Raw genomic sequence first — 18,906 nt, forward strand, 5'->3', positions numbered from 1 at the left:
CTGCAAGTACAACAACAAAAATAAAATGTGCTTCGTTAGTACGTAAATGAGTGAGTGAGTGAGTGAGAGACTGCACTCAGCAATATTCCGGCTATATGGCGGCGGTCTGTAGATACTCGAGTCTGGACCAGACAATCCATTGATCAACAACATGATCATCGATCTGTGCAATTGGGAACCGATGACATGTGTCAACCAAGTCAGCCAGCCTGACCACCCGATCCTGTTAGTTGCCTCTTATGACAAGCATAGTTGCCTTTTATGGCAACCATGGGTTGCTGAAGGCCTATTCTACCCTGGGGCCTTCACGAGTCAGTACGTAAATGAATAACCTTGGTGTCATAGTAATATTCAAACAATACCATCACGGGACTAGAAATGAGGTTAGCAATAAAGTAATGAAAAAAACTTTACAGTGTAAGTAATAATACTTAGTTAAAGACTATCACACAACGTCCCTTTTTAGAGTTTTGAATTTCAAAGGAACTAGTTAACATAAAATACCGTTTGCAATCTTAATGTTTTTTTCTTTCCTTAACATGTTCTAATTTCTCTTGAAAGGCTCCCCATCGTCCCGTACAATTTCAGTTGCTGGTAATATATAGCCTGTTTTTATATTGCATTGCCATCTATAGTTAACATGTTTTAGAGTTAATTACTAGTTTTAAAACACCTAAGTCCCAAATAAGAAAGGAAGTGTAAACATACCAGATTGTTTAAACGTGGTATTTTGTGCTTCTAAATCATTGATAAATTTTCTTACAATTTGAATGGTGGCTGAAGGGATGGCGCAAATCCAACTAGGGTCCATGCAGGTAGTCCAGGCACTTGAGTCCCCATGGTCCCTAGTATGATGAGGGTCCTCCAGTTGTTGGGGAGCTACAACCTGGTTTTATATTGTATCGTCACCAGTAGTTAAACTGTTTTAGATTTGATTACTATTTTTAAATTTGTATCTGTGATAATTTAGTTGTTTCACTATCCTTCGTTGACCGATGTTTATAATTCACTTGTAACTATATTACAAAACTATAACTTGATTTAGTCACGGTATGGCTGAAATATTGCCAATGTCAGTCACTCACTACTAGTTATTTGAAATCTGTGATAAACGAATTGTTTTAATGTCGTTCGTGGACATGCTATTATAGTGTAGCTTCATTTATTATGAAATTATAGCTTGTGTTAGTCACGATCTGGCTGAAATATTGCCGATGTGATTCAAAAGCTTAACTCACTCGATTTTGGAAGGGGGAAACAGAGCAAAAGGTAATTTGATACCTCTTTAAGGTTTGCAGTTGGAATGGGTTTCTACGGCCTCAGCATGAACGTTACTAACCTATCTGGAAACATCTACCTCAACTTCTTCTTGTTCGTCGTCGCTGAGGCTGCTGCATACATCTCATGTTTTTTCCTAATGGATCGTGTTGGTCGCAAGAAGCTCCTGTGTATATCTCTGTCACTAACAGGAGCAGCTTGCATTCTTCCTTTGATTCCTGTACTAGTTGCTGATACACGTACGTATCATGTTTTGCCACTAAAAAATCCAAGTGTGTTTATGAATGAAATGGGAACTATTGAAACTAAATACTTAAGAAGGACATACGCCCAGAAGGTGTTCAATCAAGCTTACAACATTCAAGCTTTCAACACATAACGTTTGAAAATTTTATACCCTATTTTGACTGGTACCATACGTTCCTAGTTTCATAAATCTTTGTCGGTTGCCACCGCTGGTGCAGGATATACTTAATTTCGCAAAAACCCGAAAGCATCACGCACTCAGAGTAATTCATAAGCCCATGCTCTGTCATGATGTAAACCACTGGATTAGGATCGGGATCGACTATGACCGGAACACTGTGAAAGAGCTGATTACACAGACATATTTATAATGGAGTCAGATAGACGGACATGGAAATCGTTTCGTGCATTGTCAAAATGTTACAAAGCAACCCAAGGACATCTTGGTGAAAACCTGAACATTTAATTACATCATGATTAATTAATTATATCAGTTGATACAAGTGAAATGTCGGCAACCAAACACACAAAGGACTTATATTCATTGCGTCAAAATATACTGAACCACAAAAGAAAGGATTCTTAAAACACACGCGTTAATTTACTGTAATATTAAACAATCAAAATGTAGGATTGAGGTCAAACTTTACAGTTATGGTCAACACATTTTCGGGAATCATGTTTAGAGTTCACACAAACAAAATCACTCAAAATATTACCAGAAGGGCACCCCAAATGCTGTATTGTGTGGGTTTTGACGAAAGTATTAGAGGTGAATTAGAGGACTGATGAAAATAACAGTCACTTGGGTCAGTAATAGAAAGGCTTGTGTCAAGCCCCAGTTGTCGGCCCTGTCTGGAAGTCACTCAGTCACCTTTGCATGTTAATCTCGTACCAAAGGCGTTCAATAGGCCATTTTTCAGTTTCGTAAAATACGTTCGTTTAGAATGATGTCCCTTTGCAAAATCACGTTGACCGTGGTGAAACTGTCAAAACAATCGGCTGTCAAAGCGTGTAACTTGTTTGATCGTGCAACGGACACTTTCTGACGTGTACACCGAGAGAAGCCGACGATCCTGTGGCTGTGACTTCTCTAAGTCTGAGAATAGGTACAAGGATCGCCTAGACACGGAAAACGTATTTTTTATTCCTTTTCTGAAGCTGAAGAGCCAAGCGGAGAAATGTCTGGGGTGGACAAGGACCTGTGGTCGAGAGGAATTTGATGTCAAAAGCATCATGAGGCACACCAATATTTATTCCAAACACTTCGTAGGTGAGTATATGTTTCCTTCAAGTGAAATTGAAAACTGTAAATTTATCGTCAGTGCACATGATTCATTTCCCGAACAATCATTAATCAACAACCTGAGTCATAGATCTATAAGTGGATGCAAAATTGTGTACCTATGCAGAAGTTTTAACTGCCGTTTTAGTGTTAGTGTGAAGTTTTACACATCCTGTCCGGGAGCCGTGGACAAACTCTCGATTTCTCCGACCCAGCCTCGGCAACCGCCACTCCCCTGAAGCCCGCCCAGGCCACCCTCTCGACAAAGACAGGAAAACCCAGTGGCCTCAGACATCTCGTGTAAAGAGGAAGTTGTAGAGGATAATGTCCTACCTATCAAATACATGCATGTGTAAAAGAATATAACTTCAGCATGTTGCTTTGTAATTAATGCGTTCTCCCATCCAACTATTTTTAATTGATTGAATGAGATAATTTACATAAATCTGAGTGTCTATGCGCTGAGGTAATATTCGTTTGGTCTAAGTATGTTAATATTATTCAACAGGTGAAGGTTCAGACTGACATGGACATTGTTGGTCCAATGACAGCTCTAAGTGATCACACCTACAGCAAATCTACTGCTGATGCCTGCACACAAACAAATTTGTGTTTTGATGCCATAAGCACATACACAGATTAAATGCTGCAGAACCCCAGGATCCTGACAAGAAAATGATCAATGGATAACATCACAAGAAACAACAAAAGCAGCACGGTGCGGATTATGAAATGTGGTAATTAAATTGAGAAATGTTTGGTTGTGCAGGACTTTAGATGATAGAAATGCACGTCAATACATGGTTATGACAATAACGCAATGTTACTACACAGTGTTACTCTGTGTGTGCGTGTGCGTGTGCGTGTGCGTGTGCGTGTGGTAAATATGTTACATGTTATTTTGTATGAATATATATATACATACACAATACCAGCATATATGAACAAAATAACTTAAATATTACACTGATGAATCCTTTGGGGCGGTTCACTGTGAGCAAAAATACCAGATTCATTTATTTGATATTTATTTCTTATGTACTATGAATTCAGAACTAGTGTTAGTCACGATATGGCTGAAATATTGCCGATGTGACTTTAAACAAACAAACACTACACGACGACGCAATTGGTTTTGCAACGTTACCATTGGAGTCAATACACTCCAGACACCTATGCCATCACTAAAAAGAGTTGCAATCTATCCACAGTGCACAAAGATCACTCTATCCGTACTAATGGGGTCACAGTGTTGTCGAGGTGTCACTTCACTCAAACTATTATGGCCGTCGCCGATCACAAGAGTGTATATTTATTGTCTCGCTCTGTTTATCAGCGAGTTGGCGATTCTAACAAAGACCGCATGTGACAAGCCATCCAGAATAAACTAGCACACCTTCTCTTCTCCCATCTTCTACTCGCCCTGTCTTGATGCTAACGACCCAAGAAGCGACTCGCTTCCTCGCCCGGTTCCGCAGTCCGCCATGACACTTCCAAGCGGCGACCATGACCGATGCGTTGACCTCGACCAGAGAGGGGTCAGCGACAGAAATGCTGGAACCTCTAGACCACAAGTTGCACTTCTGTGGCTGTGTACCATAAACAGTCCCCGCATTAACTACGGTTGTGTCCATGTGTTTACCTGATGTAGAATATCGACAAGTCTACACAAACCTCTCGCTTAGTCTCGTGCGACTTTCGTCTTCGAGGCTTGTGCATTCCAGTACAGGTCATGCTTACCTAACCTCGAGTAATCCCAAGTTGATGAAAGTTTCATGTTAACAGAGTAGCAGTTACTAACGTTGTTGTGTGTTATTTGAGAGTTCCTTAATATACAAATGTTTCACAATGAATGACAGTGTGGATTCCGAACGTTTGATTGCACCGTTTCTAAGATGGAATGTCTGCACGAGGTGACGTGACTGTTCCAACCCATGAAAGAAATCGTCGTTTCAGCTATCGTTTACGTTAATATGCATGAACACGTTATTTCAATCTATAACCGTTCGAACTTTTTTGTGCTGAAAGCAATGGTATGAACCAAAACATTGTACTTTCACAAATACAAAAGGGATACAGGCAATTGGCCGTCAGTTTGATTGTCGTATTCTTTCAGTCCAAATTTGGACCATTTAGTGAGGGTGGTCATCGAGATAAATTCGTTATTTGGACATTTATCAATGTCAAAACAACTCGCTAACACATGGTAACTTACATTATCTTACCTCATACTGTCGGTGTCTGATTGGCTGAGCGCTCTTCTATTATTTTCAGCGTACCCCGTGTACAGGCGAGGCGCACTGGAATACCCCCTCTGAGAATAGACACTCATTCGGTACTTGGTGGTAGTATCAATGTCAAAACAACTCGCTAACACATGGTAACTTACATTATCTTACCTCATACTGTCGGTGTCTGATTGGCTGAGCGCTCTTCTATTATTTTCAGCGTACCCCGTGTACAGGCGAGGCGCACTGGAATACCCCCTCTGAGAATAGACACTCATTCGGTACTTGGTGGTAGTTACATTTTTCAATTTCGAATAACATAAAATGACGCATGATGCACGGACATTAGCGATGTTTTGCAAATGGAAATCGATGGAAGGGGGATAACTCTAAATCCGGTGTTCTTGTGTCTTCTGCAAAATCTAGCAATGACTACTAAATCATTTGACTCTCTTTCCAATAAATACATTTCAACAAAACGTTTAAATGTAGTCACTGTGGATATTAAGAAGGGAAATTACATCGCGGCGAGTTTGCTAAGACAATACGGGAAAAAAGCAAGGTGCAAGATTCAAATCGTTTGGTTCATAAAGGTTAACTGAAGTGTACGAACCGATACCCATGTTTCAAAAAGTTCAGAATTAACATTGAGGTGTCCGATAAGATAAATGCGTTGTTCATTGGTCCCTCGGAGGACCATGGGTTGAGGTACCCTCTTGTAATGTATCCTTCTTTCAGTCTGTTTATACATTTCTATGGACTTGATTTCTTTCTTTCTACCCCACACAACAGAAGATGGTAAATTGCTATTTGCAATGCCAAGACTGTAACGGAGCATACATTTCACTAAGTTTGACCAATAAATGTTATTTTTTTTTTCAAAGTTGTCTGCCCTGGTACAAACACATTTAAAATTTGAAGTGGTCACCATGCCCTTTTCTTTTAACTATGTAGAATTTCCATTCTGCCCTTTTGTTTCATGCTCCATGTACAAAATGTCATCATAACAATACCTATCAATTATAACCTGAGATATGTCAGTATCTGAGGGCAACTCTAGGGTCTCTCGCTTGTTGATTAATGAGGAATGTGCTCACATGTCCTTAATTTTCATTGCTAAAGTCTGTGTGTCAGTGGGATCAAGGAGGCTTTCCAGGGCACAAGTATTAGGATTTATCTGCAAAATAATATAATTTACTCTTGTTGCAACGGGCGCTGAACATTGAGAATTATCCTTTTCAATCGTGATTCCAAGTTTGAAGTGTCATCCCAAGGAGTGTACGTATTGAGGGTATTGTTTTACAGACAGATATACATTCATTGCACCTTTTCCAAAAGCTTTTATATGAATACTAGTACTTAACATTTCCATGTTTTAACTACATGTTCAATGTAAACTGCAATAGGGACTATTTACGTCATCCGACCCTGTTGCTGGGAAGCTGAAAAATTGGCCATCTGTCCAAGTGATTGACTGATCAGTCACTCATTGATCGAGGATTGCAATTCTCCTGTCCAAGCTCACTGTTCCAAGCTCACAAGTGTCGCTTCATGGCTGCAACACAGTATGGATTGGTCATACAGACAGCAAATTAAAAACATATCCATTTATGTCGTGGTGTTTGTGATTTATTTAAAACTAGAATTTATTGTAAAATGACGAAATGCGGCCTAATGTATTTACAGTTCCCATATTGTTTTTCTGAAATATGGGAAAATAATATACATAATACTTTTTTCAAGGAAAGGGGTTACTTTAACAAGCTATTGCATATGTAACGTTCTGCATTAACTAGTTTCACAGTATTATGAATAGGTGCACATAAGTGTTAGAATGTACAAATATTGGCCATGATCAAGGAGTTTGGGACTGGTTGGTTCTTAAGCAAACAGAAGGGTTTGGGGAATTTGGCTCTAATGGTATGTAATACATTAATGGATTCAAAGATAACCAATCCGTTAATTTTAAGGATAATTACGAGATTTAGATCTTCTCAGTGGTTAAGGCCACTAGCTGACTTACCCTCCAGGACATTGACAGTAAGCGCTCTTAATGTCAACATTCATTTTGTCCACAGCAGTCCAAGCAGGTCTTGTCCCATTTCGCTGGTTTCACAGACACTTTAAACATTTCAATTGTGTCGGTAGCATCAACATACTCTACACTGTTGACATGTCCGTCAGCAAACAAGCAATAGTCTTGAAAAGATTTGTAGGCCCGAAGCTTCCGTCATAATCGTGCCTGAACGACACCAATTAATTGAATACATCTTGTTTTTTTTAATTTCCGGACATTGTGACAAACTGTTAGAGTAACCATGTAAAAGGAATGGGCCAGACTTAACGTTCAGACGTGAGTGTGTTTGGGATGTGCAGCTTGCATCGGAAACATCCTGCAAACCCATGCTGGCCACACACTCGCACAAAGTGATTAATTCGTAATGTAACATGTAAATGTCACACTACGATCTTTCAAATACATCTTCAACTGTGGTACAATCTTGCATGAGAACATTATTAATATTTTCTTCAAATATTATGATCGCAGACCAAAACTAAACAATGTCGTCTGTTGACAAAACAAATGGAACGTCAAGCTGACAACTGTCGTTACGTGTTGTCATGCTCGCGGTCACGTGACACAAAGGGCAGATATCTCTAAACGGCAAAACTGGGAAATGGCCTGATGACTCATCCGAACCGAGCGCAGACTATTGTAGCATTTGGATGTCGTATTGTCTTAGAAAGTCCAATGTGGCTGTGCGGGCACGAGCGTTTACCCAAAATGATGTGTAATGGGTTTTTTTTCACTTTGTGAGTATAGCGAGCAATTGTCATGTCATTTCCTATTCCTGAACCAGGATTCTGGCACATCCCTGAGTCAACTAATTGGTTCAGACCGATTGCACCCCACACAATGATGCTTGACCGCCCCACGAGTTTCTCTAAACAATATGCTCATTGGAAAAGAGTTCTCTTTATCATACTCTCACTCTTCTATCGACTGTCGAAACACAATCTCAGAATAAATACGATAAAAATAGTTCTCGACTGAAGCTGAGGTGCCCATTGCAGTCGGTTGGGGCAATGATGAACTGTGAGGATAGGACTAGGATCTGGTCTGGTCTGTTCCCGTCACTCTGGGAAGCAATTCTGTAGATGTCGGTGCACAATGTGTCTTTCTCAACCTCGTGTTACTAAAGGTCGCCCACTGCATGGACGATCTTGGATGCTGTTAATGACCTAATACCACTCCGGCAGTCGGTAGATTGCCCTAAAATAATTAATTACCCTCCGTAGCCCAAATGATCCTATCCTTCCTATGATCTATTGCAAACTGTGGTATGGAGATTGTGCCAAGACAAAAATGATTTCAGGGTTCAGGTGCGTTTGTTCGAAGTGCTTTTCCATCAGAAAAAAGAACACTTGTGCTGCTAACAACTGTCAGTCTGGATTGAAAAACATGGTAACAAAACGGTAATCATTGTAAAACATACCTTATAAGAAAATTTTGCATTTGGTTTTGACGACGGCGTTTCTTTTGTGGTTCAGTATAACATGGTTCCACTCTGTACATGACTATCTCACGACATACCTGTCCTTTTCATGATCATTGATTAGGTTTGCTATGTCTATAGTTACTAGTGCTGGTATTGGCATACGATATATAACGATATTAAGATTTTAGTCACGATGATACAAGGCCAAAGTCTTGTGCACTGAAGATGCGATCCGATACAAAACCCGAGGAGGGCGTTACGGTTGATTCTTTCACCAACTATAAAACCTTAACACCAAACTAAAACCATTTTTAAAGGTATTTCGTCAAATTCAATAATGACCAAACAACGGTAAGTCTTTCCCCTTAACAGATATCGCGATTCGACAATATCCAAAATTTTAAACATCAATGTATCCTGGCCAGTTAGAGGTATCGTATCGGGATATACGACAATGTAACACTTTTTATTGATTCATTATGTCGGCGGATCGAGTAATCGTCACATCATTTATCGGTACAAGTCTATGACCAAGGCGGAGGACAGTTCTTGGCATATCAAAGGAAATGTCTTGTGACATTAGCGTTACAACATGTATGTATACAATGATGGACTTCCTCGATGAAAATATCGAAATTTCGAAAACGCAAATGCTAGAGCATGGGTACACGTTTTCTTCCCTCATTCGTAGTCTGTTTCATTATTCATATGAACTGGAATTACTACACACGTTGGGAAAGTGAAGCCATGTTCATTCGGGATTAATGACGATCTGACATTTATAATAATTCCTCTCCATTGATTCTACTCTGTTAGCGGAGAAATGGGCCATCAATGTCCTCGCCATCATCGGAAACATGTGTGCCTCTGCTTCCATGTGTACCGTCTACACCTTCACAGCTGAACTGATGCCGACCACGTCAAGGACATTCGGCATGTCATTGAGTTCTGTGTGCTGCAGAGTGGGGAGTCTGCTCTCTCCCTATATTGCTGACCTGGTAAATTGTGCAACGTCTTTTTGATATGCATTTCATATGTTTATTTTGACTAGAGATGACAGAGAATCTGCTGGGAACATTTAAATGTCTCATGAACTGTCGTTATTGGTTTACTGATACAATGATGGACCATCATACTTTACAGTATTATCGTGTTAAGGTATATCAAAGCCAGAACTTCGTAATTTGATTGCCATCACCGTATGAAATTTGATATTTACGAATAACCTTGCACTTCAGACGATGTACATATCAGGACGGTTCGGTCAGATTCTTCCAATGCTGATATTCGGGGGAATCACAATACTGGCGGCTATTCTGGCTCTGCTCCTCCCGGAAACGGTGAACAGAAAACTACCAGAAATCATTAAGGAAGCTGAGATGATCGGAAAGTAAGTAATGAACCTAATACGTAATGCCTGTCCAGTTTAAATTCAAAATGTAGAAGTTACAGTTTTGCTTTACGTAAATATGATCATCACGCTAAGTAAATATTAACAGGAGACCTTGAGTGAGTGAGCGAGTTTAGTTTTACGCCGCACTCGGCAATATTCCAGCTATATGGCGGCGGTCCAGGAAACCTTGAGTTCAGAGTCAGAAGCTATAAGATATAATACAATGTATGGCAATATATGCAAGTTATATTTTGTATTACATTTTCTCCGTAAGGCACATATTCTGCTACTTTTGTGTGGTTGTGATTCGAACCTACATCCTCAGATGGAACTCAACCACACAAGCGAGTGAGTGAGTTAATATTTAACGTCACATCGGCAACATTGCAGCCATATCGTGACGAGAACGAATAATTATAAAAATACATATAAATTAATAGCACATACTTTGTAAAAACCTGTCAACGAAGGACAGTAAAACTAACTAGAATATCACAGAGTAGAATGTAAAACTAGTGATTAAAACTAAAAAAATGTATCTTTGGAGGACAATACAATATAAAAATGAGCTATAGGGTGCCAACAACTGAAGGTAGATCACCATACTAAGGACCATGAGGACTTCAGTACATTTGCTTCCTGCATGGACCCTAGTTGGAATTACATCATCCCTTCACCTGTTAGCAATTTAGACAAATCTAGCCATACAGTAAAAGAACACTTATTCTACGATTAAAAACCTGGAACTCTTCCGTACCCTCTCACGAAGACAATTATTCTACAGTACTTCAACCCCCTTTGAGGGTACAGCCACTAACGATTTGAGTTACTAATTTAATCTTCCAATCATAAAATACTTATCCTTTTACGATTCATTCAACAAATTTAATTCCCAATATAAGGTTTTATTGCATGTCATTTATTTACTCCCACTTGGGTGTCCCACTTCTTTTGCATCAGATCACGGATCTACGATCTAATTGTAGCTTTATAATCAGGGCACGGAATAAGAAGTGGTGTCACAGATTTGTTGAGTGCTGCCTTGGCAGCAGGATGAGCCGTTATGTTACCAGAAATGCCTACGTGGCTTGGTAACCAACAAAACACCATGTCGTATTGGCCAGTGAGTGAGTGAGTTAAGATTTATCGTCACATCGGCAATATTTCAGCCATATCGTGACGAGAACATGTAATATTGAAATGAAATATATGTCTGCTATAAAAAAAACTGTCTACGAAGGACAGTAAAACAACTAGATTATCACAATTATCATTAAGACTAGCGAGGAAAGATAAAACTAATATTACTATGTGGACAATACAATATAGAAGCTATGGATCGCCAGCAACTGAAGGTAGATCACCATACTAGGGACCATGGGGACTTTGCTACCTGCACGGACCCTAGTTGGATTTACACCATCCTCTCAACCGCTGGCGTTTGTAAGAAATTTTAGCCACAATTAAAATAACAAATATACTACGCTTACAAATCCTGGTAAGTTTACATTGACTTTGAACGTTTCGGGACTTACGTACCCTCTCAGGAGGACAATAATTTTACAATACTTCAAGCCCCTTTGAGGGTACAGCCACTAACAATTCATGTTGCTAATGTAAACTACCAATCACTAAAATACATCTATTTACAGAACATGTTACTCAAAATTCAACCAAAAATCATTTTCTTTAAAAAAAACCCCAATAATTAAATGAGAACTAACAGTTGTAAAAAGATCTTTGATATTTTTGACATTGAAATACTTATCCCTGGTGATGGAGAATTCAACACAGTCAAGCAAAATATGCTTGACCGTGACTCTATCATCACAGGGGATACAAAACGGAGGATCCTCACCTTTCAATATTTATGCATGAGTAAATCATGTATGGCCAATACGACATCGTCGTAATATAACCTCTTCAAGTCTGGACTGACGACCCAAGTAGGTGTAACCAATTTACGGTTTTATTTCATGTAATATATTTATACCTACCTGGGTGTCCCACTTCTTCTGCATCAGATCACAGATGTAAGTTCTAATGCAACCTTTGTAATCAGAGCATGGAATAAGAAGTGGTGTCACAGATTTGTTGAGTGCTGCCCTGGCAGCAAGATCAGCGAGTGTATTCCCTGAAATGCCTACGTGGCTGGGTAACCAACAAAAGACGATGTCGTATTGGCCAGTAGAAAGATCATTATACAATTCAATTATTTCTATTAAAAGTGGATGTTTGCAGGAAATATTTTTAATCGCCTGAAGGCAAGAAAGAGAATCTGAATAGATTATAAATTGTTTACCTTTAGGGTGTCTTTGAATATATTTGAGAGCTGTTAAAATGGAGTTTGCTTCTGTAGTGAAAATAGAGCTGTTATCTGGAATGCTAGAAGATATTGTTCTGGAGCCAATGGCAGTGGCACAAGCTACTGCACCACCGTCCGTGGATCCATCTGTAAATTAGGGTTTGTAATTGCTGCATTTATGTTCTATTTGATGATATTCTTGTTTATATTGTAAGTAATTTGTTTCTGATTTTTTAAATGATGCTAATGTTAGGTCAACTTGTGGCCTAACCAATTGCCAAGGAGGAGAAGAAAGAAGACGGGAAGGCGATATATTTCTATGCCGGCTGAAGAAATTAATGGTTTAATTCTGTGCCCAAGAGGCGGACCAAGAGAAGACTTTTTGTTATACAAATCCTCATAAAGGGGATTGAACACACAGTTATAGGCAGGGTTAGAATTAGAATTAGAATATAATTTAGTAATGTATTGTAAAGACAATCTAGTACGACGTTGTGTAAGAGATGGTTCATCGGCCTCAACGTAGAGACTATCAATCGGTGAAGTTCTGAAAGAACCAAGACAAAGTCTTAAGCCTTGATGGTGGACAGAATCAAGAAGTTTGAGGTTGCTTTAGCAGGCTCCACCATATACGCTGGAGCCATAATGGAGTTTCGAACGGACCAGTGATCGATACAGGTGTAAGAAGGTTGCGTGATCCCCTCCCTACTTTGAGTTTGGAAACAACTTTCAACCAGTCAAGAGCCCTCAGGCATTTAGTTTTAAGGGACTAAATATGAGGCAGAAATATTAAGTGGGAGTAAAAGATTAGGCCCAAGAACTTGGCCTCCTTTACAACTTTGATGGGAGTGCCATCTAGAGTGAGTGAGTGAGTGAGTGAGTGAGTTAAAATTTAACGTCATATCGGCAATATTGCTGCCATATATTGACGGTCATCTAGAGATACTTCTGGGTCCTTATGGCTTATATTTTCTGCAAAATTGTATACAATTAGTTTTGGATTTAGAAAATTTAAAGCCGTTTCTTTATTTTGTTTAAACACAGCTGCAGTTGTCGTTCAGTAGTATGCATATTTTAACCACGACAGGAAATATTAAAATCATCCACAAATAACGATCCATTAATTGAATCGTTTAAAACTTTTGATCAACTATTTATCTTGAAACTAAAAAGAGTGACAGACAAAATACTGCCTTGTGGAACACCCTGATCCTGATTGTTATGATAAGACAGGGTAGAACCCCACACGGACCTGGAATTGTCTGTCATTTAAAAAGTTGGCTATGAATTCAGGCAAACGACGTCGACGTCAGATTCCACGTAGTGTCATATGCCTTCTCAAGGTCAAATGATTCTAAACGCACTAAGTGATCGACAGTACTTATTTTTACGGAAACTACATTGTATATCTGTGATAAGGTTATTTGTTTCCAAGTACCAAACAAGTCGATTATTTGTCATACGTTCCATGGTTTTGCAAACACAGCTAGTTAGTGAAATTGGTCGATAATTTGACGGATCGGTATGATCACGTCCAGGTTTAGGTATTGGTACTCCTATGGCGTCACGCCATGAGGGAGGAAAGTTACCCGATGTCCAAATATCATCAAAAATATTTAGAAGAGTTTCTAGGCAGGATTCTGGTAAATGCTTCAGGAGTACTAGAATCTGCTGTGCATTGAGAAAGTGTAATCCCAAGTATAGCACGTTTTATATGTGACGACTTTCTAAATATTATTGTGTATTATTTTCGTATATATAACTTTGATAATCATTTTGATTAGAAAGAATAGCATGAAACCATGAGTCGGATGAATTCAGTACGGGATTCGAACCCATATGGGACCCAATAATCGGGCTAAAATCTGTATTTTTCTGATCAAGTATAATCCCAAATATAATGTGTTGCGTTCGACCACTTTCTAAATCATATTGTGTATTTACCTCCTGCATGCTGTGTTGATGTGGCGTTTAGGTATATATCCAAGCAATAAGTAAGTCTGTAGTTTAATACTTGAATACATCTAATAAAGAAAAACAATGCAAAATAAGCCAATGAATGAGAAACATAATCGCAACAACTTCAAAATGGTAGCTTAAACAGAACACTATATAATGAGAAAAGGGTTGTTACAAAATCAACACATTATGCTTGTTTTAAGGCTACATCAGCAGTGGTCACTGTATATGCCTCATTAAAATCTGCACGCCTTGCAAGGCAACAGATTTACCTACAAAATGAGAACACAAAAATCGAGAGGGTACTTCGCGAGCTTGGGTCTTTGTAAGCCCTACAAATAGTGATTTCTAGATTTTTTGGCAAACTTCCCGCTCAGAATGTGTACCTCTTACTTGCATATTTTATTTGATGTTATCATCATTGTTACGGTTAATACATTGCCGTGACAAGAGGTGTAAGGATCCTCTTTGAACCAACACACTATAACACGGACAAATCCCTAATATTCAATAAATAATGAGGACAGAATGAGCAAATTAGAATGAATCACAATACAGACATCTAGTACAATGCAGTGGAGTCACAAGTCTAAAGTAATGGGTCACAAATACATAATTAATTAACCGGAATCTTGACATTACAGAGAGAGCAGAATTCTAAATGAAGCTTGTTTACACGGAGCTGTCAGATCTTAGATAAAGGTTGTAGGTGGGATGTTGTTGACAAACGATGATAGGCAGAGGCACACAACTCACAATAATTCCGAGTGTAAGTCCAAGCGTATTCGTCAACACAACAACCAGCCTTTATATACATTGACGCAGAACCGGGAACATTCGAGCAAAGTGTGGCCGTCTCCATTTAGTCAGAATATTCTTCAACAGGAAGTAAACAATAGATTGCCAAGGACAGGCAACTGGAGCACTATCAGAAGGCCTTCTAAAACTACCATTGCCATTGAACTTACACGATATGAAAAGTGAGCCACCATTCACACACAAAACTGTGACCCAATGGTAACTGTGACTTAATCAATGATAATACAAATTACAGAAAACACACTTTTGTAACTATATGCGCTACAAACATGATGATTTGATGTCCGCCATTCTTTCGGAGACATCTGTAATAATATGCTTGCGTACATTTCGTCATGGCAAACAGAAGTGCGTCGTGCCCTTCCCCCATTAACGCCCATGGTGAGCATCCTTAAGAGCTAGCGATCCTATTGGCTTTTAATAAAATATGTTTTACCAGATCAGTAGCTCTTTTAGTGCTCTTCATCGATTCATCCATCGATTTGTGTGTTGATGCTGCCCAGAAGTGATTTATGTGTAATGTGAACCGATCATATGTTAGATTTCTGAATTGTTCGTTTTTGTTTCAGGAACGAGGACGAGGAGAAAATTGCAGATGCATCTGTACCTGCTGAGCTGAGTCCTCTTCAGTCACAATGAAAGAAAGCATGGCTTAAGATTCTAAAGATGTCCGCATTGTCTGAAAACAAAACACAGGAAATAGTAACAGCATTTGTTAATAGAAACTTGACGAAGTCATTCATATGTAATAATATACCGAAAATCGAAGTCCATGTAGGATGTGAGTTGGATTTTATTTGAAGCGACATGATGGAATGACAGATCATGGATTCAGTTGTAACAGCGGATATTAACAGGTGTCTGGCACCTGTTGAAAATAAGTTTGTTTCTGTATCCCTGTAACCACTATTCTAACTGTGTACCTCATGAAAAATGGTACTAACCAGGGTTAGGTGATGAGTAAACCGTTATGATGTTATGTTCTTCAGAAGCCTAACCATCATTGTAATCATCTTGTTGATGTCAATAAATGTAGGAGTACATTCATCTAGTCGAGGCCGGTGAAGGTCCGGGGTAGAATGGGCCTTCAGCAACCCATCATCGATATCTCCAGGGTATACGTTCCGATAAGTCTCCACTATACCCTGGACGCATCTACGGGCCGGCCCGATACTTCTGTTACCTCCCTTTGCTGGCTCCGCATTCTCACAGTAGCCAGTCAGCTAGGCCGCCGTTATAACCGAGCTTGCCAGTGTCAACATAGGTAGCGGTCGCAACTATGAAGGTTTGCTCGCTGTTCGACTCAGATTTTAGGGAAATCATACAAATTGACAGGTCCGTAACTTAAAAAAACATATGCAAGAACTCCCACTAACTCTTCCAGAGAACCTCTGCATGGTTTGTGTTGCCAAGTTTAATCGGTTAGATAATTTAAAAAAGCGAAAGTGAGTTGTGATTGGTTTGCTCAGTTTCCCAGCGTGGACACCTGATTGGATAAAAAGACAGCCAAGGGAGGTAATAAATTTGTCGGACAGAGCCGTAGATACGCCCATAGTATAGTGGAGACTTATCGGAACGTATACCCTGGAGATAATCAAAGATGCAGCAACCCATCCTTTCCATAAAAGGCGACTCTGTTTGCCGTAAGAGGCGACTAACGGGATCGGTTTGTCAGGCTCGCTGACTTGGTTGACATATGGCATCGGTTCGCAATTGCGCAGATCGATGCTCCTGCTGTTGTTCACTGGATTGTCTGGTCCACACTCCATTATTTACAGACCGCCGCCATATAGCTGAAATTTTATAGCGACGTAAAACTTAACTCATTCACTCACTCATCTAGTCGCTGTTACAAGGATATTCCGTGTGAACTATTACCACACACACAGACAGATGCAGTAGGGACTTCTTACACAGCCTTGCTTGTTGGTCCTTCATGAATCAAGTGGACATCCTTGTTGATTTGGATGACGGTGTAGCAACGTGTAAATCAACATTAAACCTTTACAGTATCTTAACTTGGAGCATTCATGTCTTCCAGCTTCCAACTGTCCAAACATTTGCTTGGTAATGATATTAATAATTTGCTTACTTATGTCTAAATATATATGTAGCTGCAAAATAGTAATGGTGTATATGGAGGAACAGGTTAAGATTGTTACGGTTTAGAAATTGCTTTGAGAAAGGGCTTATGAATCCAGAACAATAAAACACAGAGGAGTCTGTAATATCCACTTCTATATTGAAGAAACAACCTAACAATGAATGACACCACACATTTCAGTAACAGGGAATGAACTGATTGAAGATTGTTGACAGGTTTTGAAAGTTCAGTGTGGACGGATTAAGAGGTAAGTCTTGAGTCATCGATGTCAGCGGGCAGGTGAACGTAAATCCAAAGGAGTCCCTCTCATACATCGCAACAGCCATTCTTTATATAGCAGTAAATGCTTTAGAGTTCTAGCAAAAACAACATGCCACACTATTATCATTTAGAAATTACGTAAATTTCACAATCTTCCACAGCCTGGTTCCCTCCGACACTGACCCAGGCAACCATCACCGCCTGGATGAGGCTCACAAGGAAAACCAACATGGCGGACAAGGTAACATGGGGAGACGTTGGAACGGGTGGTTAGAAATTGTTCATAGAATTTTTCATTACCACGGTTGCAATGTATGTGTGTCGAGAAGAAAGTTAATATTTTTACGGGTGCACGAAACCATTATTTAAGGCGTTTCGAGACACGAAGCCCGTCACCTCGTCCTCAAAATGTTAAAGATGACACGCACTCCATTTCAACAGCAACATTTGCGTTAAAGGACGAATAAACTCAATTTTTTACTCTTTTAACCATTATGTATGAAAGACTTGTGGTTAGTCGTAAGCGGAACACCAAACTCATTCTTTAAAAACGTGTGGATCATTCATACCGAGCTATTAAAAGTTGCCAAAAAGCCGTCTGCTTGACTCTCCCCCGCCAACGAAACCACAGACAGGTTACGTAACGCCGTCGCCTGAGCCCTGCAGTGACGTCACAGAGGGAACGATTTTCAGTTAGTTTTTATGAAATGTGTAGGAAGCTCGTCATTTTGCTGATTTCTCTACGTCAGCCGAGACATGCCGAATTGTTGTGGTGCCGTCAATTGCTCCTTGGGGTCGGGTGATGATTTCACTATGCACAGATTTCGAGCGGTCCCTGTAGTTGGCTCTAAATGGGTTGTTTTTGTGTGCGAAGGGAGCGTTGTGGAAACATGTGGTACATACCAAATCGGATGGTTCGCCCTCTATCTCGCTTCCAGGATAGTAAATGCTATTGAGATTTGTTTTCATCGAGTTATAAAATCAAGACTACTTACTACACATTGCTGATCAAAAGGATTTTGCATGAACATAACGACATCTTCCTCGGAAGCGAGGTTGCGGTAGAGGTGACAATATTATTGTAGGTAATTATTATTATTAAACTGACCCCCCGCCTCGCTTCCAAGTCTGAAATTATTATGTTACAAGCAATGTCATGCAAATCCTATTGTACATCAATCAAATACATATGTTGCTATCAGAAGAAAGTAATTTTGATTTTGCAAGTTGTCAAAAACAACGTTAACTTAAATAGCATTTGTCCACAGACAGGGGGCCGCCATTTTGAAAATCGTGAAGTCACGGGCTAAGGACGTTCGAATTAATGAGATTATGGTTTGTTGACATCAAGTTAGAAAATCAAACTACTTTCTGCTAGTAGATAAATACGTATTTGACCAAAAGGATTTTGAATGACACATAACGTCTTCTACGAAGCGAGGTGGGGGTCGAAGTGAAAATACTTCACGATAAATTTCTTCACTTGCTACATTCACTTGGTTTGTAAACCTTCACATGTAGACACTTG

At 39.5% G+C, this 18,906-nt stretch overlaps 1 protein-coding gene across 1 annotated transcript in view; it reads left to right on the forward strand.

The window, feature by feature from the left end:
- The window catches only part of LOC137287594 (organic cation transporter protein-like), a 28,056-nt gene extending 12,000 nt beyond the window's left edge, over window positions 1–16,056 (forward strand). Inside the window, exons 7-10 of the mRNA XM_067819966.1 lie at window positions 1,291–1,517; window positions 9,354–9,535; window positions 9,776–9,927; window positions 15,583–16,056. Of these exons, the coding sequence (XP_067676067.1) occupies window positions 1,291–1,517; window positions 9,354–9,535; window positions 9,776–9,927; window positions 15,583–15,652 (631 nt within the window). The 3' untranslated portion in view covers window positions 15,653–16,056. The remainder of the gene's footprint in view (window positions 1–1,290; window positions 1,518–9,353; window positions 9,536–9,775; window positions 9,928–15,582) is intronic.
- The last annotated feature ends 2,850 nt before the right edge of the window (window positions 16,057–18,906 follow it).

The sequence above is a fragment of the Haliotis asinina genome, chromosome 6, assembly GCF_037392515.1.
Source record: "Haliotis asinina isolate JCU_RB_2024 chromosome 6, JCU_Hal_asi_v2, whole genome shotgun sequence".
NCBI classification, from domain to species: domain Eukaryota; kingdom Metazoa; phylum Mollusca; class Gastropoda; order Lepetellida; family Haliotidae; genus Haliotis; species Haliotis asinina.